General features: G+C 52.5%; 1 protein-coding gene across 1 annotated transcript; it reads left to right on the forward strand.

The window, feature by feature from the left end:
* The first annotated feature begins 1,454 nt into the window (after nucleotides 1-1,454).
* Nucleotides 1,455-3,345, forward strand: LOC125524944 (cytochrome P450 93G2). The gene is made up of 2 exons (XM_048689972.2): nucleotides 1,455-2,448; nucleotides 2,536-3,345. Exons 1-2 carry the CDS (start codon nucleotides 1,531-1,533, stop codon nucleotides 3,157-3,159), a joined length of 1,542 nt encoding a protein of 513 aa, XP_048545929.1. The 5' UTR covers nucleotides 1,455-1,530; the 3' UTR covers nucleotides 3,160-3,345.
* The last annotated feature ends 20,704 nt before the right edge of the window (nucleotides 3,346-24,049 follow it).

The raw sequence follows: 24,049 nt of genomic DNA on the forward strand, positions 1-24,049 counted from the left end.
GTTGCCTCCGGTAGGTTTCCTTCTGGGTAGTACTTAGCTTTCAGAATAGTTGCACATAATGAATATGGGCTATCAATAAGACGCTAGGCTTGTTTTGCAAGAAGTGCAAGGTTGAAACAGTGGATGTCCTTAAATCCCATACCTTCATATTTCTTTGGTATGCACATCTTTCGCCACGCGAACCAATGCATCTTTCTATTCGTTGCATCATCACCCCACCAAAACCGAGACATCGCATCTGTAATTCCTTTACAATTTTTTTTAGGAATTTTGAAGACAGACATCGCGTAAGTCGGTATGGCTTGAGCTATGGATTTCAAGAGCACTTCTTTTCCTCCAGAGGAAAGGCATCTCTCCTTCCACCCCATTAATCTCTGAACCAATCTATCAATCAGGTATTGGAAATTATCACTTTTATCAACACCCAGAGTAGATGGAAGACCCAAGTATCTATCATTCAATGCCTCGGTCATAATATCTAGAATTGAGCAAACTTCGGCCTTAACCAGTGGCGGAGCTTAGTGAAGATCAAGCTAGGCCATCGCCCCCCCCCCCCCCCCCCCTCACAGGAGATTTGTTCATATTATCATGAGTAAATTGCCCATAGATTCATAGAAATCTAGCCTAAACCTGATGTTGGAGCTTAGTGAAGATCAAGCTAGGCCATCGCCCCCCTCACAGGAGATTTGTTCATATTATCATGAGTAAATTGCCCATGGATTCATAGAAATCTAGCCTAAACCTGATGTTGGTTGCCCCCCCTCCCTCCCCAACCCATTTGCCCCTCCTAAGATGTGTCCCAAGCTCCGCCACTGGCCTTAGCATTAGTCTCCGTACTTGGGTTGAAGAAAGTACTCGATTTTTGCACACTGACAAGTTGGCCTGAAGCAGAACAATAAAGATCTAGAATTGATTTTTGCGCCCGGACAAACTTGATCCAGACCTTTGCGAAAGAGTAGAGTGTGCGTGTTCGAGACGCCTAACTTTCAGCCATCCATCAGGTGGTTCGGTCCGTCTAGACATTCCTACCTGGCCTGGTCCGGTCGACACCTCAGAGGAACAGTAGCAGCAACCAACCGGCTTCTTTCCCTTATCATCAATAATATTCAATAATTTTCCTCTAAAAATCAATAATCAACAAAGACAAACTCGCCTGAAAAAGCTACAGTATAGTTCTGTAGGAAATCTAGCAGAAATCCAATACGGAGCGCTCTTGTCGGCCGGCCATTTCGTCGGACAGTGAAAGTGTGGCCTTCACAAGCGGTAAAGGGAGACAATGGAGACTGCTGAAGCGAGACAATGGAAAGTGAGACCAGCATATGCATGGCTAACCTTTCTAATCTCTTCCCACCACGGGCGGGCGGCGCGTGCGCGTGCTTGTTTGGTGCGTCGCGTGGCGTGGGTTTGCAGCGGCCAGCGACCCACCGCCGGCCGAACGGGCCATAAATGGCCGACCGATAGGCGCTACATTTGGCAGCAGGCGCACGACACGGATCACACGACCGCGGACGAGGTAGTGCAGTGGGCGCCATGGCGTCAGTGGGAGTGGGAGTGGTCGCCGACAGCGCAGCGCCACTGCTCGTCGCCGCCGTCGTCGCCGTCTTCCTGGTCGGCACGCTGGTCAGGAGGCATGGCGGGAATGCCAAGCACGGCCGCCTTCCCCCGAGCCCCGTGGAGCTGCCGCTCATCGGCCACCTCCACCTGATCCGCGAGCCCCCGCACCGCGCGTTCCACCGCATCCTCGCCCGCCACGGCCCGCTCGTCTACCTCCGCCTCGGCCCCTCCACGCACTGCGTCGTCGTCGGCTCCGCCGACGCCGCCCGTGACGTGCTCAAGTTCGAGGGCAGCATCCCGGAGCGGCCGCAGACGGCCGTCACGCGGCAGCTCGCCTACGGCTCCTCCGGCTTCGCCTTCGCGCCCTACGGCCCGCACTGGCGCTTCATGAAGCGCCTCTGCATGTCCGAGCTGCTCGGCCCGCGCACCATCGACCTGCTCCGCCCCGTCCGCGCCGCCGAGCTCGCCGGCGTCATGGGCGCGGCCGCCGCGGCGGCCGCGAGCGGCGAGGCGCTGGACGTGAGCGCGCAGCTCATCCGGCTGTCGAACAACTCCATGATGCGGATGGTCGCCAGCGCGCTGCCTGGCGACATGGCCGACCTGGCCCGCGACTGCGCCAAGCAGGTGGCCGAGCTGGTCGGCGCCTTCAACCTCGAGGACTACGTCGCGCTGTTCCGCGGCTGGGACCTGCAGGGGCTGTCCCGGCGGACCCGCGGCGTGCACGCCCGGTTCGACGCGCTGCTCGAGTCCATCATCCGGGCCAAGGAGAAGGAGTGGCGCGACGGTGCCGACGGGGGCAAGACCAAGGACCTGCTCGACATCCTCATGGACGCCGCCGCGGACCCGGCCGCCGAGGTCAAGCTCACCCGGGACAACATCAAGGCCTTCGTCCTCGTGAGTACTCCCTTGTCCTCTCCTCCCTGTTGTGCATCCATCCGAGTGAGGTGAGCTTGAACCCATTGTGTTGAATGAAACGAACAGGACATCTTCACGGCCGGGTCGGACACGACGGCGACGACCGTGGAGTGGATGCTGGCGGAGCTGCTGACGCACCCGGACTGCATGCAGAAGCTGCGGGCGGAGCTGGACGCCGTGGTGGGGAGGTCCCGGGTGGTGGGCGAGCCGGACGTGGCGCAGATGCCGTACCTGCAGGCGGTGCTCAAGGAGACGCTGCGGCTGCGCCCGCCGGCGGTGATCGCGCACCGGGAGGCGGTGGAGCCGATCCGGGTGCGCGGCTACACCATCCCGGCCGGGACGTCCGTCTTCTTCAACATCTACTCCATCGGGCGCGACGCGGCGTGGTGGGAGCACCCGCTGGAGTTCCGGCCGGAGCGGTTCATGCCGGGCGGGGCCGGCGAGGGCGTGGACCCCAAGGGGCAGCACCCGCAGCTGATGCCGTTCGGGAGCGGGCGGCGCGCGTGCCCCGGCATGGGCATGGCCCTGCTGGCCGTGCCGGCGTTCCTGGCGGCCCTGGTGCAGTGCTTCGACTGGGAGGTGCCCGCCCCGCCGCTGGACATGGAGGAGGGGGAGGGGCTCGTCATCCCGAGGAAGCAGCCGCTCCTGCTCCGGCCCACGCTGCGCCTCGGCCATCTGCCCCTGCCCTAGATGACTCCATTGATGCACCATGCATCCACCCAGCTCCTAGGGCTAGGATCTGATCAACTCGTATCGAGCATTTCATCTCGTGATCCAGTGTGTGTGCATGCTGTGCTCGCCATGGTGGAAAAACAACCGAGTTTTCTGTGCGTACTGTTTTGTATTGTACCCTGAGTTATGTGTTCTACTTGTTTCTGTTGTGCGTGCAATATGCTAGATTTTCAAAAATTTCAATCATCTCATTACGTTGCAACATTCACTAGCTAACTGGCTAGTGCCTGCAACATAACACAACGCTAAAACCTGCAAGTAACCCGTAGATCCACATTAAACCTGGAGAGGTTATCTTATCACAGACTCCCATGTTGAAATATATTGGCCACATCTCTCCATCCGGACTTTTGAAGCTACTGGCTGGCTGGAGTATGAATTCATTATGATATCCGAGTCAACAGGTCTTTAATTGAAGAACCTGCCAACACATTATTAAAATAACGGAAATGTTAACGCCATGTATATGATGTAGTTGGTTCTGGTAAGTTTCCCGGATACTTGGGAGTTGAGGCTGAAGGTGGTTACGGTTGAATAGAAACATAAGACTAGATAGAAGATTAAACAGAGAGAACTCCTAACTAATCTATGGAAAACGCTATCCCTCAGCCGGCCGACTGATGCACGCGGAGCGTCCGCCGCCTGCGTAGCCGTCAGATCGATTTTGATTAAGCGCTCACGCTGGCCACCAGTCCCATGCAGGCAGTTTTTTTTGCAACAGGCGTATTGTTTCACAAGGTTTCTGCAACAGAGGTCTTGTTTCAAAAAAAAAACGGTACGATGGTGAAGTTTTTTCAGCAACGGGATCTAGTTTTTGAGTAGAAGGAACCAGTCCACCATAAACAAGTGGTGGTTCTACATGAGCAAAGATGCCGGTGCCATTTTTACCACTATAAGATGGAGCCTTTTCACTACTAGCTTCCCCCTTGTCGGGGATAACATTCGTCACCTTGTTGGTGGGATCACCCACTTTCAACGGTGCGGTGGAAAGTTTAAGCCCCTCAAGAAATTTAGTAAACATGCGTTCAACCTCAGTCGTCATGGAGGTCTTCAATGTTTCTAAGGCCACATTGAACTCCTCACGAGAGACCAAGGTTCCCCCATCGCCCGTAGACGAGATCGGATTCACACCGGAGTGTTCCTCCACACCGTCTACGGTATCAACCATATTCTTTGGACGGTAAAGTCCTTAATAAAGAGACGAGGCTCTGATACCAATTGAAAGGATCAATATGGTTGACTAGAGGGGGGTGAATAGGCAACTACCAATTTTTACTTTTCTTTACCAAATTAAACTTTGCATCAAAGTAGGTTGTCTAGATGTGCAACTAGGTGAGCAACCTATATGATGCAATAACAACAAGCATACAAGCAAGCAAGAGAAGTAACACTAAAGAGCTTGCACAAGTAAAGGTAAGAGATAACCAAGAGTGGATCCGGTGAAGACGAGGATGTGTTACCGAAGTTCCTTCCTTTTGAGGGGAAGTACGTCTCCGTTAGAGCGGTGTGGAGGCACAATGCTCCCCAAGAAGCCACTAGGGCCACCGTATTCTCCTCACGCCCTCACACAATGCGAGATGCCGTGATTCCACTATTGGTGCCCTTGAAGGCGGCAACCGAACCTTTACAAACAAGGTTGGGACAATCTCCACAACTTAATCGGAGGCTCCCAACAAAACCACGAAGCTTCACCACAATGGAATATGGCTCCGTGGTGACCTCAACCGTCTAGGGTGCTCAAGCACCCAAGAGTAACAAGATCTGCTAGGGATGACTGGGGGAATCGAAAATCCCTTGGTGGAAGTGTAGATCGGGGCCTTCTCAACCACTCCCGAGCAAATCAACAAGTTTGATTGGCTAGAGAGATAGATCGGGCGAAAATGCAGCTTGGAGTATTTAATGGAGCTTGAGCAATAAATGGAGCTTGAGGGGGGAAGAGGTAGGTCAAAGGGAAGAAGGGGACCCCTTTTTATAGTGGGGGCAACAATCCAACCGTTACCCCTCACCAACCAGCCCCGCACAGGGCGGTACTACCGCTAAGAGGGGGCGGTACTACCGCTAGGTCAGCGGTACTGCCGCGCAGAGGAGACTAGTAGGGAATAGGACCCAACGCGGTACTACCGCGGTGGTAGGGGCGGTACTACCGCTCCTGACACGGTACTACCGCCTCTACAACCGCAACTAGTGCCACAAAACCCGACACGGGAAAAAGACCCCTCGAGTCGAGGCGATAGGAGCCAGACAGCCCAGCGGTACTACGGCAGCGGGGTCACGGGCGGTACTACCGCTGTGGAGCGGAACTGCCGCTTGTGACCCTTCGGCCGTACTACCGCTGGTAGTGCGGTACTACCGCTGGGACACTGAAGAGAGAGAGAGAGAGAATCTCTCCAAAGATGCTGAGGACGAGGCGGTGGTGCCAGGCACCCCAGCGGTACTACTGCTGTGGAGTCACGGGCGGTACTACCGCTGTGGAGCGGTACTGCCGCTTGTGGCTCCTCAGCGGTACTACGGCTGGGTTGCGCGGTACTACCGCTGGGACCCAGACAGGACAAAGAAAAGCGGAGAGATCTCTTCAATGGAATGGAAAAGCTCGGAGGGTGAGAAGCTGATGTGTACGTGTTGATTCCACCCATGCAATACCCCAGCGGACCCCCTCTTGATAGTATGGTGCCCTCTACGCAACTAGTCCACCGAGAGAGAAACGAAAGAGCTACACCGTCTTGAAGGACACTCCGAAGGGAAGAAAACGTATCGTGCCAGGGGTGAATCTGTGAACTATTCAAAGCACATGATTAGTCCGCAAACATGTTGTCATCAATCTCCAAAACTACCTTGAGAGAGATATGCCGTAACAATCTCCCCCTTTTTGGTGGATTGATGACAACTAGGGATTTGCGCAAGGAAAAGAAATAAATGTAAGAAAACTAAGAACTACAAAATATAGACGGGCTCCCCAGAATGTGTGCACCTAGTTAGAGGAGCATTCGGAAAGCAAGACACACACATCCGGATCAACACTCCCCCTATGTTTTATAGTCCAACAATTCTAAGCACAAGATATATGAGAGAAGAGTATAAAACAGGATAAGCATGCAACTCATAATAAACTACAGTACTGAATAGACATAAGTAATAAGGTAGCGATAGGGAGCATATGTCTCACACCATATGTCTAGAACTCCAAACCAAACCAAACAAAGACACCGAGAGAACACACAAGAAAACACAAGACGACAAACTCAAAGCATGGCAACACAAATCCCTACACTCTCTCCCCCTTTGGCAGTGAGACACCAAAAAGGGAAAAGAGCGACGCTACGACTCCAGGTGATGGCAAGCTGAGGATCTCGAATCATCATATCTCAGCGTGATCGTCTGCATCTCCGTCGTTGGTTGAAAACTGCTCGGCGTCGGAGTCGGTCCAAGGGCAGTGTTGATGAATCCACTCCTCCTCTTCAGTGATCTGACCCTCAGATCCACTGGCAACTGTCGCTCCCATCTGACGCATGAGCTCCTTGTGGCGCACCCTGGCATGCTTCTCCGCCACATGAGTCATGTACTGACCATGAGACTCCATGCAGAAAAGCTTCTTCAACTTGTTTTTAAGCTTCTTCGCCCATGAGGGTTCAGCACTAGAGGGCCCAATATCCTCCTCGTGATCATCAATGGCTGCCCCACCCTCGGTCTCCATGGCAGCAGCAGCAGCAGACGGACCCCCGGATTGAGGTGCTGGGGGGACCCAATTGTCCTTCTTCCTCAGACGCTTGATCTCATGGGAAACCAAGTCTCCAGTTTCCAGCAACACTCGGGGATAGATCTGTGCCCAGGCCCTCTCAATGAGCCTCATGATGAATGGACCATATATCAGGCACTTGCGCTCAGACACGGCAGAGAGAAGTTCAGACCACATGACATGAGAAATATCCAGGCTCTCTCCAGTGCTTGCTTCCTTCTCATGCTGACAGAAAAGGAGCATGTCCATGAGGTAAGAGTGGACCATATCCAGATTCCCGATCCGAGGGAAGAGAGTCTCACGAAAGATGCGATGAAGAATGTCCAGATACGGAGATAGCTCATAGGTTTTCTTCTCAGTCATTGGGTGAACTTTCACAATGCAGTAGGGCCAAAGGGCTTGCTTGTGGGTGGGCGTAGCATTGCGGTGAGGGCGGAAACCGACAGGAGTCTCAAGCCCGTGATCCACCACATCAAGTAACTCCATGAAAGCCTTCCACTTGACGGAAAGCAGCTTGCCATTGGTCATCCATGTTAGAGTTCTGTCGACATTCGTCCCAAGATGGACGGTGGCATAGAATTGAGCCACCAAATCTGCATCGAAATCCTTGTTGAATTGCATGATCATGAGAATGTTCAGCTGAGTGCACATCTGAAGGGCTTCGCCAAAGTACTCCGGGTCCTTCTCCATAGCATCAGTGTCAATGGAGCGAACATCAACAAATAGATTCTTCTTGGCCTTGATCACATCAAAATAGATGGCAAACTGAAATCGGTTCCAGAACGGGCGGTTGACCAAAGTGGGTTCTTGGTCCACCTCATAGGGATTGCGGTGACGCTTTTCCCAAAACTCCTTATTGGTCATCTCAGTCACAGTCTTCCCTTTTGTCTTGTTGGCGGATCTCTTCGTGTGCTGAGGAGGTGGAGGAACACTTGCGGATGCACTTGCTGGAGGCGGTTGGGTGCTAGAGGAACCACCAGCTGGCTCAGAGGTGCAGTAGCGTTTTGATGTAGCATGCCCGGGGTTGATACGGCGAGCTTGATGCTCAGAATGGTCATCACCTGGAGCCAAACACAAGAACACGCAAAACAACCAGAAAGAACGAGCATAAGCCAACAAACACAACAAAAAGGATCAAGGTAAGGTAGGAATATGATGGAATTTGGCATGCAGCGGTAGTACCGTGACATGCCCGCAGTAGTACCGCCCCAAAGAGAGCGGTAGTACCGCTCGAGGTCAAGCGGTAGTACCGCTCCAACGAGAGTGGTAGTACTGCTCGAGGCGGAGAAACAACAGTTTCCTACAGCACGAGGCGGAGAAACAGCGGTTTCCTACTACCGTGGTCAGATCCGGCACTACCGGCCAGCCAAATTCAAAAATATTCCTACCAAACTCTAATCGAGATAGTCTAGTTGCCTTCTCCAACCAACTCAAGCCTAGATTTAGCCAAAAATCTAGAGATGCTACCACCATTGCCCCTAAGAAACAAGATCTGAAAACGAGACAAAAGGAGAGAAGGAACGGGGGCAATACCGGCATCCATGGCAAGAGAACGGGGTAGGGATCGACTCCACCAAAGGAAATGGAGAGGGACGCCCCGGAGACGGAGATCCGCCGGAGCCCTCCCGCGGCGAGTTGAGGCCGGAGAGAGGAAGAGGAAGGAGGGGGCGAAGCGAATGGGTATGGGGGAGAAGAAACCTCCCCCTGCCCCGATATAACCCCCTGGTCCCGTCCCTCAGCGGTAGTACCGTGCTGGGGGCGGTAGTACCGCTTATGAGCGGTAGTACCGCACACCACCAGCGGTAGTACCGCCCAGCACGCTGCGGCAACCAAACGACATGGCTTTTGCTCGAAGGAAAGACAAGAACGGCAAGAAAAGAGAGCACACCAGCAAACGACCAAGACACACCTCTTCAAAAGAGGGCGGTGTGACGCCCCCGATTTAATCGTACACTAATCATACACGCAAACGTGTACGATCAAGATCAGGGACTCACGGAAAGATATCACAACACAACTCTACAAATAAAATAAGTCATACAAGCATCATATTACAAGCCAGGGGCCTCGAGGGCTCGAATACAAGAGCTCGATCATAGACGAGTCAGCGGAAGCAACAACATCTGAGTACAGACATAAGTTAAACAAGGTTGCCTTAAGAAGGCTAGCACAAACGGGGATACAGATCGAAAGAGGCGCAGGCCTCCTGCCTGGGATCCTCCTAACTACTCCTGGTCGTCGTCAGCGGGCAGCACGTAGTAGTAGGCACCTCCGGTGTAGTAGGAGTCGTCGTCGACGGTGGCGTCTGGCTCCTGGACTCCAGCATCTGGTTGCGACAACCAGAAAGGAAGGAAAAGGGGGAAAAAAGGGGGAGAAAACAACCGTGAGTACTCATCCAAAGTACTCGCAAGCAAGGAGCTACACTACATATGCATGGGTATCAAATGGAGTAAGGGTATCATATGTGGACTGAACTGCAGAATGCCGGAATAAGAGGGGGATAGCTAGTCCTATCGAAGACTACGCTTCTGGCAGCCTCCGCCTTGCAGCATGTAGAAGAGAGTAGACTGAAGACCTCCAAGTAGCATCGTATAGCATAATCCTAACCGATGATCCTCCCCTCGTCGCCCTGTGAGAGAGCGACCACCGGTTGTATCTGGCACTTGGAAGGGTGTGTTTTATTAAGTATCCGGTTCTAGTTGTCATAAGGTCAAGATACAACTCCAAGTCGTCCTGTTACCGAAGATCACGGCTATTCGAATAGATTAACTTCCCTGCAGGGGTGCACCACATACCCCAACACGCTCGATCCCATTTGGCCGGACACACTTTCCTGGGTCATGCCCGGCCTCGGAAGATCAACACGTCGCAGCCCCACCTAGACCAACAGAGAGGTCAGCACGCCGGTCTAAACCTAAGCGCCCAGGGGTCTGGGCCCATCGCCCTTAGCACTCCTGCACGTTGCGTGGGCGGCCGAAAGCAGACCTAGCCTAGTGGCGTTCCAGTCCAATCCAGCGCGCGCCGCTCCGTCGCTGACGTCAAGAAGGCTTCGGCTGATACCACGACGCCGGGATACCCATAACTACTCCCGCGTAGATGGTTAGTGCGTATAGACCAAATGGCCAGACTCAGATCAAATACCCAGATCTCGTTAAGCGTGTTAAGTATCCGCGAACGTCGACCAGGGCCAGGCCCACCTCTCTCCTAGGTGGTCGGAACCTGCCCTGCCGCTCCGCCTCAAAACTCCACTCGCGGGTGCTCCTCAAGCCGACCCGTCTTTAGTCACCACACGTATCATGTATAAAGTATATAGTATTTACCCGTGATCAACTCCCGAGTGATCACGGCCCGATAGTATAGCATGGCAGACGGACAAGGATGTAGGGCCACTGATGATAAACTAGCATCCTATACTAAGCATTAGGATTGCAGGTAAAGGTAACAACAGTAGTAGCAAGGACAGGCTATGCATCAGGATAGGATTAACGGGAAGCAGTAACATGCTACGCTACTCTAATGCAAGCAGTATAGAGAAGAGTAGGCGATATCCGGTGATCAAAGGGGGGGGCTTGCCTGGTTGCTCTGGCAAGAGAGAGGGGTCGTCAACACCGTAGTCGTACGGGGTAGCAGCGGCGTCGGTCTCGGTGTCTAGAGAGAGAAGAGGGGGAAGAAACAATAAATATAATGCAAGCATATGCATAGTGATGCATGACATGACAAGTTACGGCGTTAGAGGTGCCCTAACGCGGTAGTAGGTGATACCGGTGAAGGGGGATAACATCCGGGAAAGTATCCCCGGTGTTTCGCGTTTTCGGACCGGTGAACCGGAGGGGGAAAGTTGCGAGTTTGATAGGTTAGGGATGCGTGGCGGACGAACGGGCTGCGTATCCGAATTCTTCTCGTCGTTCTGAGCAACTTTCATGTACAAAGTTTTTCCATCCGAGCTACGGTTTATTTTATATTAATTTTAAAAGATTTAAATCATTTTTAGGATTTATTTATTTAATTTAATCAACATTATCCAGAATAGTGTCTGCTGACGTCATCATGACGTCAGCATGACGTCAGCAGTCAACAGGGAGTTGACTAGGTCAATCTGACGTGTGGGTCCCGCATGTCATACACTGTTTACTCTTAATTAGGATCTAACTAATCTAATCACAGTTTAATTAACTCACAATACTTAATTAGGTTAACTAAACAAGATTAATTAAGTTGATTAATTCACTAATTAATTAATTAATTATTAATTATTATTTTTTAATTCCTTTTTTTTCACTCTCTTTTTTTTTAACGTTCTGGGGCTGGGGCCCCCCATGTCAGTGGCCCCAGGGGGCCTTAGCGGGCGCCGGCGCTAGCGGGTAGCGGGTGTGGTGCCCGTGCCCGAGGCCGTAGCCTGCCCGGGCGATGGGGGGGAGCCGGGTACGGGCTCCGGTGGCCAAGGGCCGCGATGGCGCTGGCCGGAACAAGGCGGCAGGGCGGAGGCGGGACGGCGCGGCAGCAGGTGGGCGCTGTGGTGGCAGGGGAGCAGCAGCGGGGGGGGGGGGGGGGGGACGCGGCGCGGCGGCACAAGTGCAGCCGCACGCATCGGAAGGGGCCGCGGGCGGCTAGCGGTGCGCGGGCTGGCACGGCCGCGGGAGGAGAAGAGGGCGGCCGGTGGGCGAGGCCACCGTGGTTGGCGGCGCGAGCAGAACCGAGACGCGGCGCCGGGCGCGTGCAGCCGCATGCGTGAGCGGGGAGGCGCGGTCGGGGAGGCTGCACGGGGGTCGCAGGGGAGCGCCCGGGCGACGGCGGCCATGGGCGTGGGCGGCTCGAGCGATGGCAGGGGACGTGCCGGTGGGGCGCCGCGAGCGCGGGTGCGGGATGCGCACGGGCGCGGAGAGGCATGCGCGAGCTCGGGCGCGATGAGGAGGAACAGGGGAGAGAGGGGGGGCGCGAGGCATGCTCACGGGGGGGGGCGTAGGGTCGCGGCAGCGGCTCGAGGAGGAGTCGAAGTCGCGTCCGGCGAGGAGGAACGGAGGACGACGGGGCGACGGGCGATGGCGGGGTGCGGTGATGAAGAGGACGGCAGCGGCGGCGGGGTTGGGGCGCCGTGCGGGAGCGAGGGAAGTGAGGGAGGGGGGGCTCGCCCCGATTGGATCGGGAGGGGAGCGGGGGGGCGAGTGGGAATCGGGTGGGTTAGGGTTTGGGGGGGGATGGGTAAGGGGAGGGGGGAAAGGCCGGTTGGGCCTGCGCCCGAATGGGCCGGCCAACTGGGCCAGTAGGCCGTGGGAGGGGGTTCCCTCTTTTTTTTTTGGTTTTGTTTCCTGTTTTCCTTTTTTTTATTTTCTCTTCTGTTTTAATTCATTTTAAGTATTTAGGTCTTTTATAAAGGCATGGATCCCACACCATAAATTCCTAGGCATTTATTTGCACACCCCGAACATTTTTGTTTTAAATTTTGAAAAGGTTTTATCCTTTGGTTGATTTTGAATTTGAATTTGAATCAGTTTCAAACTAGCACGAGATTAGGAATAGAAATCGAGGTGACGTGGCACTATTAGCAGAGGTTCACTGTAGCTTAATTACCCGGGCGTTACAAAACTCCTCCACTACAAGAAATCTCGTCCCGAGATTTAGGAGGTAGAAGGAAACAACGCGGGGTATTCATCACGCAGGCGATCCTCGCGTTCCCAAGTGGCTTCGTCTTCAGAGTGATTCGACCACTGGACTTTGAGGAATTTGATCGCCTTCTGACGTGTGCGGCGTTCAGCTTGGTCAAGAATGCGGACCGGATGCTCTTTATACGAGAGGTCCTGTTGCAATTCGAGCACTTCATGATCCACCGCTCGGATTGGATCCTTGAAGCAACGGCGAAGTTGTGACACGTGGAACACATCGTGAACCTGAGAAAGGTTCGGTGGAAGCTCCAGTTGATATGCCACCTTTCCACGCCTTTCGAGAATAGTGAAGGGACCGATATAGCGAGGAGCTAGCTTGCCCTTGATCCCGAAGCGGTGAGCACCCTTCATTGGTGTAACTCGTAGATAAGACTTTTCGCCAGGTTGATAGACCATGTCTTGGTGATGACGGTCATACTGACTTTTCTGACGTGACTGAGCAGTCTTGAGATTCTCGCGAATAATGCGAACTTGTTCTTCGGCCTGTTGGATAACATCCGGACCGAAGAGTGGGCGTTCCCCAGTTTCTGACCAGTTCAGAGGGGTTCGACACTTTCGTCCATATAGCACTTCGAAGGGGGACATCTTCAGACTAGCTTGATAGCTATTATTATAAGAGAACTCGGCATATGGAAGAGATTCCTCCCATTTCTTGCCGAATGAGATTACACAAGCTCGAAGCATGTCTTCGAGAACTTGGTTGACACGTTCAACTTGCCCTTGCAACTGAGGATGGAACGCAGTACTGAACGACAGATGAGTCCCCATAGCTTCTTGGAAACTCGCCCAAAACCTTGAAGTGAATAAACTGCCACGGTCTGAACTGATAACCAGTGGGATACCGTGAAGTGAAACAATTCTGGCCATGTAGAGAGTAGCAAGCTGACTAGCAGTGATTGTCTCTTTGACCGCCAGAAAATGGGCAACTTTGGAAAGCCGGTCAATGACGACAAGAATAGCATCATTACCTTTCTGCGATTTGGGAAATCCAGTGACGAAGTCCATTTCAACATGGTCCCATTTCCATTCAGGAATAGAGATAGGTTGCAGAGTTCCAGCAGGCCTTTGATGCTCTGCTTTGATTCGGCGACAAATGTCACACTCAGCAACATAACGAGCAATGTCCTGCTTCATATTAGACCACCAGAATCTTTGACGAATATCCTGGTACATCTTTGTACTACCAGGATGGATGGACAGAGGCGTATCATGAGCTTCTTGCATAACCCTTTTAGTCTTATCCAGGTTTTTCTTCGAACATGGTACCACTAGGCGGCCTTTGAAGTACAAGGCGCCATCGTCGGCGATCGTGAAGAATGAGGGCTTTCCCCTTTTGAGGTCGCGCTTAATCTTGAGGACTTCATCGTCACATTTCTGTATCCATTTGATGGTGTCCACAAGATCTGGTTTCGCAACCAGGGTATTGAGAGAACCCTTGGAAACAACATGGAGGTTCTGTTTGGGGAAACCTTCGGGAGGGGGAGCGAGTGATCCCGGGGGAACAATATGGAGGTTCAGCCTTCTAAATTCTTCGGTAAGCGAGGGCTGAACTTTATGAACCTGGAGGTGGTTGCAGTAAGACTTGCGGCTCAAGGCATCAGCCATCACATTAGCCTTGCCGGGGGTATATGATATATCCACGTCAAAGTCTGCAACAGTCTCCATCCATCTCTGCTGGCGTAGGTTCAAATCTAGCTGAGTAAACAGATACTTCAGACTTTGATGGTCGGTGAAGATCTCGCAACGATTACCGAGAAGGTAATGTCGCCACTGCTTCAGTGCATGAATGACAGCAGCAAGCTCGAGGTCGTGAACCGGGTAGTTTTCTTCGTGAGGGCGCAATTGACGAGAGGCATAAGCAATCACTCTGCGCTCCTGCATTAGGACACAGCCTAACCCTTGGCGGGAAGCGTCGCAGTAAATGACGAAGTCCTTCTTAGTATCAGGTGGTGCAAGCACGGGGGCAGAAGTCAACTTGTCTTTGAGCGCCTGGAAACTTTCCTGACACTTGTCTGTCCAGTCAAACTTGACACCCTTATGCAACAGATTAGTCAGGGGCCTGGCAATCTTGGAGAAGTTCTCGACGAATCGACGGCAGTAGCTGGCGAGACCGAGGAAACTTCGGACTTGCTTCACATTCTTCGGAGGAGTCCAATCGAGTATAGCCTGAACTCGTTCAGGGTTGACGGCAATACCATCCTTGGAGATGACATGCCCAAGATAGGTTACTTCGGGGAGCCAGAATTCACACTTGGAATACTTAGCATACAGTTGATGTTCTCGAAGCTTCTCTAGCACAAGACGCAGATGTCCAGCATGTTCTTCCTCGTTCTTGGAAAATACAAGGATATCGTCCAGATAAACCACGACGAACTTGTCGAGGTAATCCATGAATATATAATTCATCAGACGAGAGAAGGTGGCTGGAGCATTCGTTAAACCGAATGACATGACGGTGTACTCGTATGATCCATACCGAGTCACGAAGGCAGTTTTTGGGATGTCCTCTTCACGAACACGGATCTGGTGGTAACCCAACCTCAAGTCGAGTTTGGAGAACACTGATGAGCCAGCCAGTTGATCATAAAGATCATTGATCCGAGGAAGAGGGTATTTATTCTGAATGGTAGCTTGGTTTATAGGACGGTAGTCTTGGACTAATCGGTTTGTCCCATCCTTTTTCTTAACAAAGAGAGAAGGTGCTCCCCAAGGAGAGCAACTAGGACGAATGAAACCTTTGTCAAGAGATTTGTCGATTTCCTCCTTAAGCTCAATGAGTTCATGCGGCGGCATCTTATAGGGTCGTTTGGCTATAGGGGTGGTGCCGGGTTTCAAGTCAATGATGAATTCGACAGCTCTAGCAGGGGGAATCCCTGGAAGTTCTTCTGGGAAGACATCTTGGAATTCACGAACGACGGGAATGTTTTCAATGCCCTCGAGTGGTGCAGCGTTCAACGCATTCAAGGCATAAAGTCGTGCCTCGGCGTTCTGAACTAGATGAGCTCGATAAGCTATTATTTCATCAGAAGGGTGTAGCAAATGGACGACCTTAGTGGCGCAAACTATAGAAGCAGTATGCGCTTTTAACCAATTCATTCCCAGAATGAGATCAATGCTACAGGACTTCAGTACGATGGGAGAGACAAGGAATTCCAGCCCTTCGATTTCTACAGGGACGTCGTTGCAAATCATGGAGGTTCGACATTGGCCCGCAGGGGTGTGTACTAATAGTGAAGCATCCATGTTCTCACATTTAATGTCGTGCAAGCATGCAAAACCTTCTGACATGAATGAATGCGATGCACCTGTATCAAATAAAACGGATGCTGGTACTGAATTTACGAGGAGGGTACCCATCACAGTAGCAGGCTGGTCTTGAGCTTCGCTCAGATCAACGTGGTTGGCATGAACACGACCATAAGACTTGGCATTGTTGCTGCGGGGCTGGTTGCTTCCACGGCCAGTTGCTGGAAGGGCCAGTTGATTCGGGTTCTGGTTGCATTCCCTAGCACGATGCCCTGGTTGTCCACACCTGAAGCACAATCCATTATTGGGAGTGGGAACAGGAGCTTGTGGTGGTGGAGCTGGGAGTCTTGGCCGCCTAGTCGGAGGAGTAGGCAGACGAGGTGCAGCATAGGTCTGCCTTGGGGTAGGTGCATCCGGCTGGTACAAGCTATTGGGAATCCATATCTTGCGCTTCTGCGAGGACGGGCCCGAAGATGAGCCCGTGTCACGGTTGCGCCTGTGAGAGCTCTGGTATTCCTGCAGACCAGTTTCGACATTGATGGCTTTGTTCACCAGAGTGGCGAAATCAGCAAAATCATGCACTAGAAGTGCGAGTTTGATGTCAGCTTGAAGGCCATCCCGGAACTTCTCCTGTCTGCGTGCATCAGTTGCAATGTCCTCTTCAGCATAGCGGGACAAGTCCAGAAACTCCCGCTGATAAGCTTCCACAGTTTTGTTGCCTTGGGTGAGGTTGCGGAACTCACGCTTCTTCCGGTCCATAACTCCCTGAGGAATGAAGCGAGCACGGAAGGCAGCTTGGAAGTTTGGCCAGGTGATGATTGTTCCAGCTGGCAGTGTACGCCTGTGGCTGTCCCACCATTGAGCTGCGGGTCCCTTCAGGAAGAAGGAAGCAAAGGTGACATAGCTGGCAGGGGCTACATCAGCAGACTCCATCTCATAGGTGATGTCACGGAGCCAGTCATCAGCATCCAGAGGCTGGGTTGAGCTGCGGTACACTGTTAGGTTCAGGCGTATGAAATCCTGCAGAGTTACTAGGGTTGGCTGCTGGTTCATATTGGGGCGAGGGAACTGAGCCATCATATTCTCCATGAACTGGCGATTCATCTCAAGCTGTTGGATCATACCAGCCATGTACTCAGGCGGTGGTGGGGCGCTGCCACCACGACCACGACCACCTGGTCTAACCATCCTGCTAATATTTAACAGGGGTAGTTCAGCATTGAGGAATTGTAAAAACAAGAATCATTCAAGATGAAACATGCACAACGAAAGCAGCACAATAGATACCACATAGTAGTCGGCATATCTTACAAAAGGGATCATGCATAGAGTTCGTTACACAGTGTTCAATACATAGACTAAGACATCATAGGCGGCACACAGGCTCGCGGCGAATGCATCTAACACTAATAAGCAAGTCTACGTCAGTCCCATGCGGTACTGCGGAGGTAGGTGTAGCCCGACAGCTGGTAGTGACGCGAAGGGAAGACCTCCACGCGAGTAGCCTGGGGTCCACGGATACTCTGGTGCGGAACCCGTTGCGCAGGTGGCAGGAGAGGGCCCAATGCAGGAGAGTAGCCTCCCACATCTGGCCAGCCGACGCCCTGGGGCATCACGGTCCGGGCAGGGTAGATCGTAGAACGCGACAGATTACCAGAGCGGACAGAGGGGTGCAACAGCGTCAGAGCACGATACAGGTGCTGACGGGTGGTGTACAACTCGTGGCGAAGAGCTCGGTTAGCTCTATCCAACCCATCAGCATGCAGAACCAGGTTCTGATGGTAGAATGGCTCTCGGGTGACAGTGGAGTAGGCAGCAGTGTAGTAACCCTCCGCACCAACATCGGATGCAATAGCAATGTGCCTGAAGGGGGAGGTGTCCAACTCCTGATACTCTCCACGGAGACGTGTCAGAGCAGCATAAGCAGCATCGTGGACCGCCATATCGATAGTCACTCCAACACCATGAGCAGTGTGCAGCACGGTAGTGGAGTCATACTCTCGAGAGTAGAGGTGGACGATGGCACGGTACTGCTCCTGGTTGAAGTCCTGGTACTCCTCATAGACGGTGTACTCAGGGTGCCAGCGATAACCCAGATAGGTCATCATCTCAGCCAACACAGCAGGTAATCCTGAGGCACCAATGGCCGTCGTGTGGCGCACGACCTGCCTCGTGGGTTCCATCTGAAAACAAAGTTGTTTTCACAGGAGTCAAATGACAATGTGGATAATGTTCAAGTACTACTCTAAAGAATAACTAGGGCTTATCCAACTTTGGGGTGAATGTCGTAACGGGATCCTAATGTCAGAGTTAGTAAATTCGTTTAACCCGAGTAGAAGGGAGTTCAGAGTCCCAGAGTAAAGGTCGAGGAGTAAAAGATCCTACTACCACCCAATGGCGACGTGGGCCCGTAAGACACACAGCCATGTTAGTAAAAGTTTTTGCAATGTCTAGACTCGACTTCGGCCAAGGAGTGTGGAAGGGGGATTCCTACAGGCAGTCGGCTCTGATACCAACTTGTGACGCCCCCGATTTAATCGTACACTAATCATACACGCAAACGTGTACGATCAAGATCAGGGACTCACGGAAAGATATCACAACACAACTCTACAAATAAAATAAGTCATACAAGCATCATATTACAAGCCAGGGGCCTCGAGGGCTCGAATACAAGAGCTCGATCATAGACGAGTCAGCGGAAGCAACAACATCTGAGTACAGACATAAGTTAAACAAGGTTGCCTTAAGAAGGCTAGCACAAACGGGGATACAGATCGAAAGAGGCGCAGGCCTCCTGCCTGGGATCCTCCTAACTACTCCTGGTCGTCGTCAGCGGGCAGCACGTAGTAGTAGGCACCTCCGGTGTAGTAGGAGTCATCGTCGACGGTGGCGTCTGGCTCCTGGACTCCAGCATCTGGTTGCGACAACCAGAAAGGAAGGAAAAGGGGGAAAAAAGGGGGAGAAAACAACCGTGAGTACTCATCCAAAGTACTCGCAAGCAAGGAGCTACACTACATATGCATGGGTATCAAATGGAGTAAGGGTATCATATGTGGACTGAACTGCAGAATGCCGGAATAAGAGGGGGATAGCTAGTCCTATCGAAGACTACGCTTCTGGCAGCCTCCACCTTGCAGCATGTAGAAGAGAGTAGACTGAAGACCTCCAAGTAGCATCGTATAGCATAATCCTAACCGATGATCCTCCCCTCGTCGCCCTGTGAGAGAGCGACCACCGGTTGTATCTGGCACTTGGAAGGGTGTGTTTTATTAAGTATCCGGTTCTAGTTGTCATAAGGTCAAGATACAACTCCAAGTCGTCCTGTTACCGAAGATCACGGCTATTCGAATAGATTAACTTCCCTGCAGGGGTGCACCACATACCCCAACACGCTCGATCCCATTTGGCCGGACACACTTTCCTGGGTCATGCCCGGCCTCGGAAGATCAACACGTCGCAGCCCCACCTAGACCAACAGAGAGGTCAGCACGTCGGTCTAAACCTAAGCGCCCAGGGGTCTGGGCCCATCGCCCTTAGCACTCCTGCACGTTGCGTGGGCGGCCGAAAGCAGACCTAGCCTAGTGGCGTTCCAGTCCAATCCAGCGCGCGCCGCTCCGTCGCTGACGTCAAGAAGGCTTCGGCTGATACCACGACGCCGGGATACCCATAACTACTCCCGCGTAGATGGTTAGTGCGTATAGACCAAATGGCCAGACTCAGATCAAATACCCAGATCTCGTTAAGCGTGTTAAGTATCCGCGAACGTCGACCAGGGCCAGGCCCACCTCTCTCCTAGGTGGTCGGAACCTGCCCTGCCGCTCCGCCTCAAAACTCCACTCGCGGGTGCTCCTCAAGCCGACCCGTCTTTAGTCACCACACGTATCATGTATAAAGTATATAGTATTTACCCGTGATCAACTCCCGAGTGATCACGGCCCGATAGTATAGCATGGCAGACGGACAAGGATGTAGGGCCACTGATGATAAACTAGCATCCTATACTAAGCATTAGGATTGCAGGTAAAGGTAACAACAGTAGTAGCAAGGACAGGCTATGCATCAGGATAGGATTAACGGGAAGCAGTAACATGCTACGCTACTCTAATGCAAGCAGTATAGAGAAGAGTAGGCGATATCCGGTGATCAAAGGGGGGGGCTTGCCTGGTTGCTCTGGCAAGAGAGAGGGGTCGTCAACACCGTAGTCGTACGGGGTAGCAGCGGCGTCGGTCTCGGTGTCTAGAGAGAGAAGAGGGGGAAGAAACAATAAATATAATGCAAGCATATGCATAGTGATGCATGACATGACAAGTTACGGCGTTAGAGGTGCCCTAACGCGGTAGTAGGTGATACCGGTGAAGGGGGATAACATCCGGGAAAGTATCCCCGGTGTTTCGCGTTTTCGGACCGGTGAACCGGAGGGGGAAAGTTGCGAGTTTGATAGGTTAGGGATGCGTGGCGGACGAACGGGCTGCGTATCCGAATTCGTCTCGTCGTTCTGAGCAACTTTCATGTACAAAGTTTTTCCATCCGAGCTACGGTTTATTTTATATTAATTTTAAAAGATTTAAATCATTTTTAGGATTTATTTATTTAATTTAATCAACATTATCCAGAATAGTGTCTGCTGACGTCATCATGACGTCAGCATGACGTCAGCAGTCAACAGGGAGTTGACTAGGTCAATCTGACGTGTGGGTCCCGCATGTCATACACTGTTTACTCTTAATTAGGATCTAACTAATCTAATCACAGTTTAATTAACTCACAATACTTAATTAGGTTAACTAAACAAGATTAATTAAGTTGATTAATTCACTAATTAATTAATTAATTATTAATTATTATTATTTAATTCCTTTTTTTTCACTCTCTTTTTTTTTAACGTTCTGGGGCTGGGGCCCCCCATGTCAGTGGCCCCAGGGGGCCTTAGCGGGCGCCGGCGCTAGCGGGTAGCGGGTGTGGTGCCCGTGCCCGAGGCCGTAGCCTGCCCGGGCGATGGGGGGGAGCCGGGTACGGGCTCCGGTGGCCAAGGGCCGCGATGGCGCTGGCCGGAACAGGGCGGCAGGGCGGAGGCGGGACGGCGCGGCAGCAGGTGGGCGCTGTGGTGGCAGGGGAGCAGCAGCGGGGGGGGGGGACGCGGCGCGGCGGCACAAGTGCAGCCGCACGCATCGGAAGGGGCCGCGGGCGGCTAGCGGTGCGCGGGCTGGCACGGCCGCGGGAGGAGAAGAGGGCGGCCGGTGGGCGAGGCCACCGTGGTTGGCGGCGCGAGCAGAACCGAGACGCGGCGCCGGGCGCGTGCAGCCGCATGCGTGAGCGGGGAGGCGCGGTCGGGGAGGCTGCACGGGGGTCGCAGGGGAGCGCCCGGGCGACGGCGGCCATGGGCGTGGGCGGCTCGAGCGATGGCAGGGGACGTGCCGGTGGGGCGCCGCGAGCGCGGGTGCGGGATGCGCACGGGCGCGGAGAGGCATGCGCGAGCTCGGGCGCGATGAGGAGGAACAGGGGAGAGAGGGGGGGCGCGAGGCATGCTCACGGGGGGGGGCGTAGGGTCGCGGCAGCGGCTCGAGGAGGAGTCGAAGTCGCGTCCGGCGAGGAGGAACGGAGGACGACGGGGTGACGGGCGATGGCGGGGTGCGGTGATGAAGAGGACGGCAGCGGCGGCGGGGTTGGGGCGCCGTGCGGGAGCGAGGGAAGTGAGGGAGGGGGGCTCGCCCCGATTGGATCGGGAGGGGAGCGGGGGGGCGAGCGGGGTGGGGGCGAGTGGGAATCGGGTGGGTTAGGGTTTGGGGGGGGATGGGTAAGGGGAGGGGGGAAAGGCCGGTTGGGCCTGCGCCCGAATGGGCCGGCCAACTGGGCCAGTAGGCTGTGGGAGGGGGTTCCCTCTTTTTTTTTGGTTTTGTTTCCTGTTTTCCTTTTTTTTATTTTCTCTTCTGTTTTAATTCATTTTAAGTATTTAGGTCTTTTATAAAGGCATGGATCCCACACCATAAATTCCTAGGCATTTATTTGCACACCCCGAACATTTTTGTTTTAAATTTTGAAAAGTTTTTATCCTTTGGTTGATTTTGAATTTGAATTTGAATCAGTTTCGAACTAGCACGAGATTAGGAATAGAAATCGAGGTGACGTGGCACTATTAGCAGAGGTTCACTGTAGCTTAATTACCCGGGCGTTACAGGCGGTGGCCGAGGCCACCTATGTTTGAGTCAAGAGGTATGGCGCCGCGAAGATTTTAACCTTGGGCCCATGACCAAAACTCGTCTTTGAAACACAAGTACCATCAACAATGGCTAAAGTGAAAGACTTGATCAATTTATGCATAATGGGGGGAGGGAGAGTTCATTGAGAGAACAACACTCCCCCTATGTCCATGCCTACACCTAAACTAGACAGCAAATTTAGCATGGTGGGGTGTGCAAGGGTTCAAGCCACATTGCTCGAATCAATGATATTTAGCTCATGCCTTAACTCGCGAAATCTTGCTTCATCCAAGGGCTTCATGAAAATATTTGCAAGGTTGTCATGAGTGTTGACATAGTTGAGCTCGATCTCTCCTCGCCTAATGTGATCCCGGATGAAGTGATACCGAATCTCAATATGCTTCGTCTTGAAGTGTTGCACCGGGTTGAGAGAGATCTTGATGGCACTTTCATTGTCACACCAAAGAGGCACTTTGTCACAAGTGACACCATAATCCTTTAAAGTTTGCCTCATCCATAGGAGTTGTGCACAACAACTACCGGCGGAAACATACTCCGCCTCAGTGGACGAGAGAGACACACAACTTTGCTTTTTGGAAGACCAACTTACCAAAGAGCAACCAAGGAATTGGCACCCTCCGGAAGTGGACTTCCTATCCACTTTGTCTCCCGCCCAATCCGAATCCGAGTACCCTACAAGCTTGAAGTTTGATCCTCTTGGGTACCATAAGCCAAAGTTTGGGGTATGAGCCAAATATCGAAAGATTCGTTTGACCGCCACATAGTGACTTTCCTTAGGTGCGGCTTGAAACCATGCACAAATTCCCACACTCAACATGATGTCCGGTGTAGATGCACAAAGGTAAAGCAAGGATCCAATCATGGAATGATATACCTTTTGATCCACCACTTTACCATTGGGATCTAAGTCAAGTTGGCACTTGGTGGGCATTGGAGTGGAAGCCGGCTTGACGTCACTTAGCTTGAATCTCTTGAGCATGTCTTGAGTGTATTTGGATTGATTGATGAAGGTTCCTTCTCTTCTTTGCTTCACTTCGAACCCTAGAAAGAACTTCAACTCTCCCATGGAGGACATCTCGAACTTTGAGGTCATGAGAGCGGCAAATTCCTCATTGAAAGCTTTGTTAGGAGAACCAAATATAATATCATCAACGTATAGTTGGCACACAAACAGCTCCCCTTTGACCTTCTTAGTAAAAAGAGTGGGGTCGATTAGCCCAACTTCAAAACCACGGTCTTGTAACAACTCAGTAAGGTGGTCATACCACGCACGTGGGGCTTGTTTAAGGCCATAGAGTGCCTTATCGAGTTGATACACATGATCGGGAAAGTAGGGATCCTCGAACCCGGGGGGTTGCTTGACGTAAACCAACTCATTAATAGGACCATTAAGAAAAGCACTCTTCACATCCATTTGTTGTAACTTAAAGTTATGATGAGAAGCATATGCAATCAACATGCGAATGGATTCAAGACGAGCAACGGGAGTAGAGGTTTCACCGTAGTCGATACCCTCGACTTGGGAGTAGCCTTGTGCTACCAAACGAGCCTTGTTGCGAATGATAATCCCATGGGAATCTTGCTTGTTCTTAAATATCCACTTGGTTCCTATGACATTGTGATTCCCGGTCGGTCCTGGCACCAATCTCCACACTTTGTTGCGCTCGAAGTTGTTGAGTTCTTCATGCATGGCATTGAGCCAATCCGGATCTTCTAGCGCTTCATAGACCTTGTGGGGTTCCACACAAGAGACAAACGCGTGATGCTCACAATAATTTGCTAATTGTCTACGAGTGCTTACCCCCTTTCTTAAGCTTCCAAGCACATTCGTCATGAGATGATCCTTGGTGGAGAGCTTGGAAGCAACCTTGGCGGCACGGCGCTCTAATTCCTCCTCGGGGGTGAGACGAGGAGTGGTCACTTGATCATCTTAAGCGTCGTCTTGGGCTTGTTCTTGTTCTTGACCTTGCTCGGAGGAGAGAACTTGA

The sequence above is a fragment of the Triticum urartu genome, chromosome 7A (assembly GCF_056163025.1).
Source record: "Triticum urartu cultivar PI428250 chromosome 7A, HENAU_Tu73, whole genome shotgun sequence".
In the NCBI taxonomy this organism is placed as follows: domain Eukaryota; kingdom Viridiplantae; phylum Streptophyta; class Magnoliopsida; order Poales; family Poaceae; genus Triticum; species Triticum urartu.

Excerpts from the sequence above, each read along its gene's own strand:
- LOC125524944 (XM_048689972.2), top strand. The coding sequence starts at position 1,531 with ATGGCGTCAGTGGGAGTGGGAGTGGTCGCCGACAGCGCAGCGCCACTG. Across the intron at positions 2,449-2,535 it reads ACATCAAGGCCTTCGTCCTC|GACATCTTCACGGCCGGGTC; the intron begins GTGAGTACTCCC and ends TGAAACGAACAG.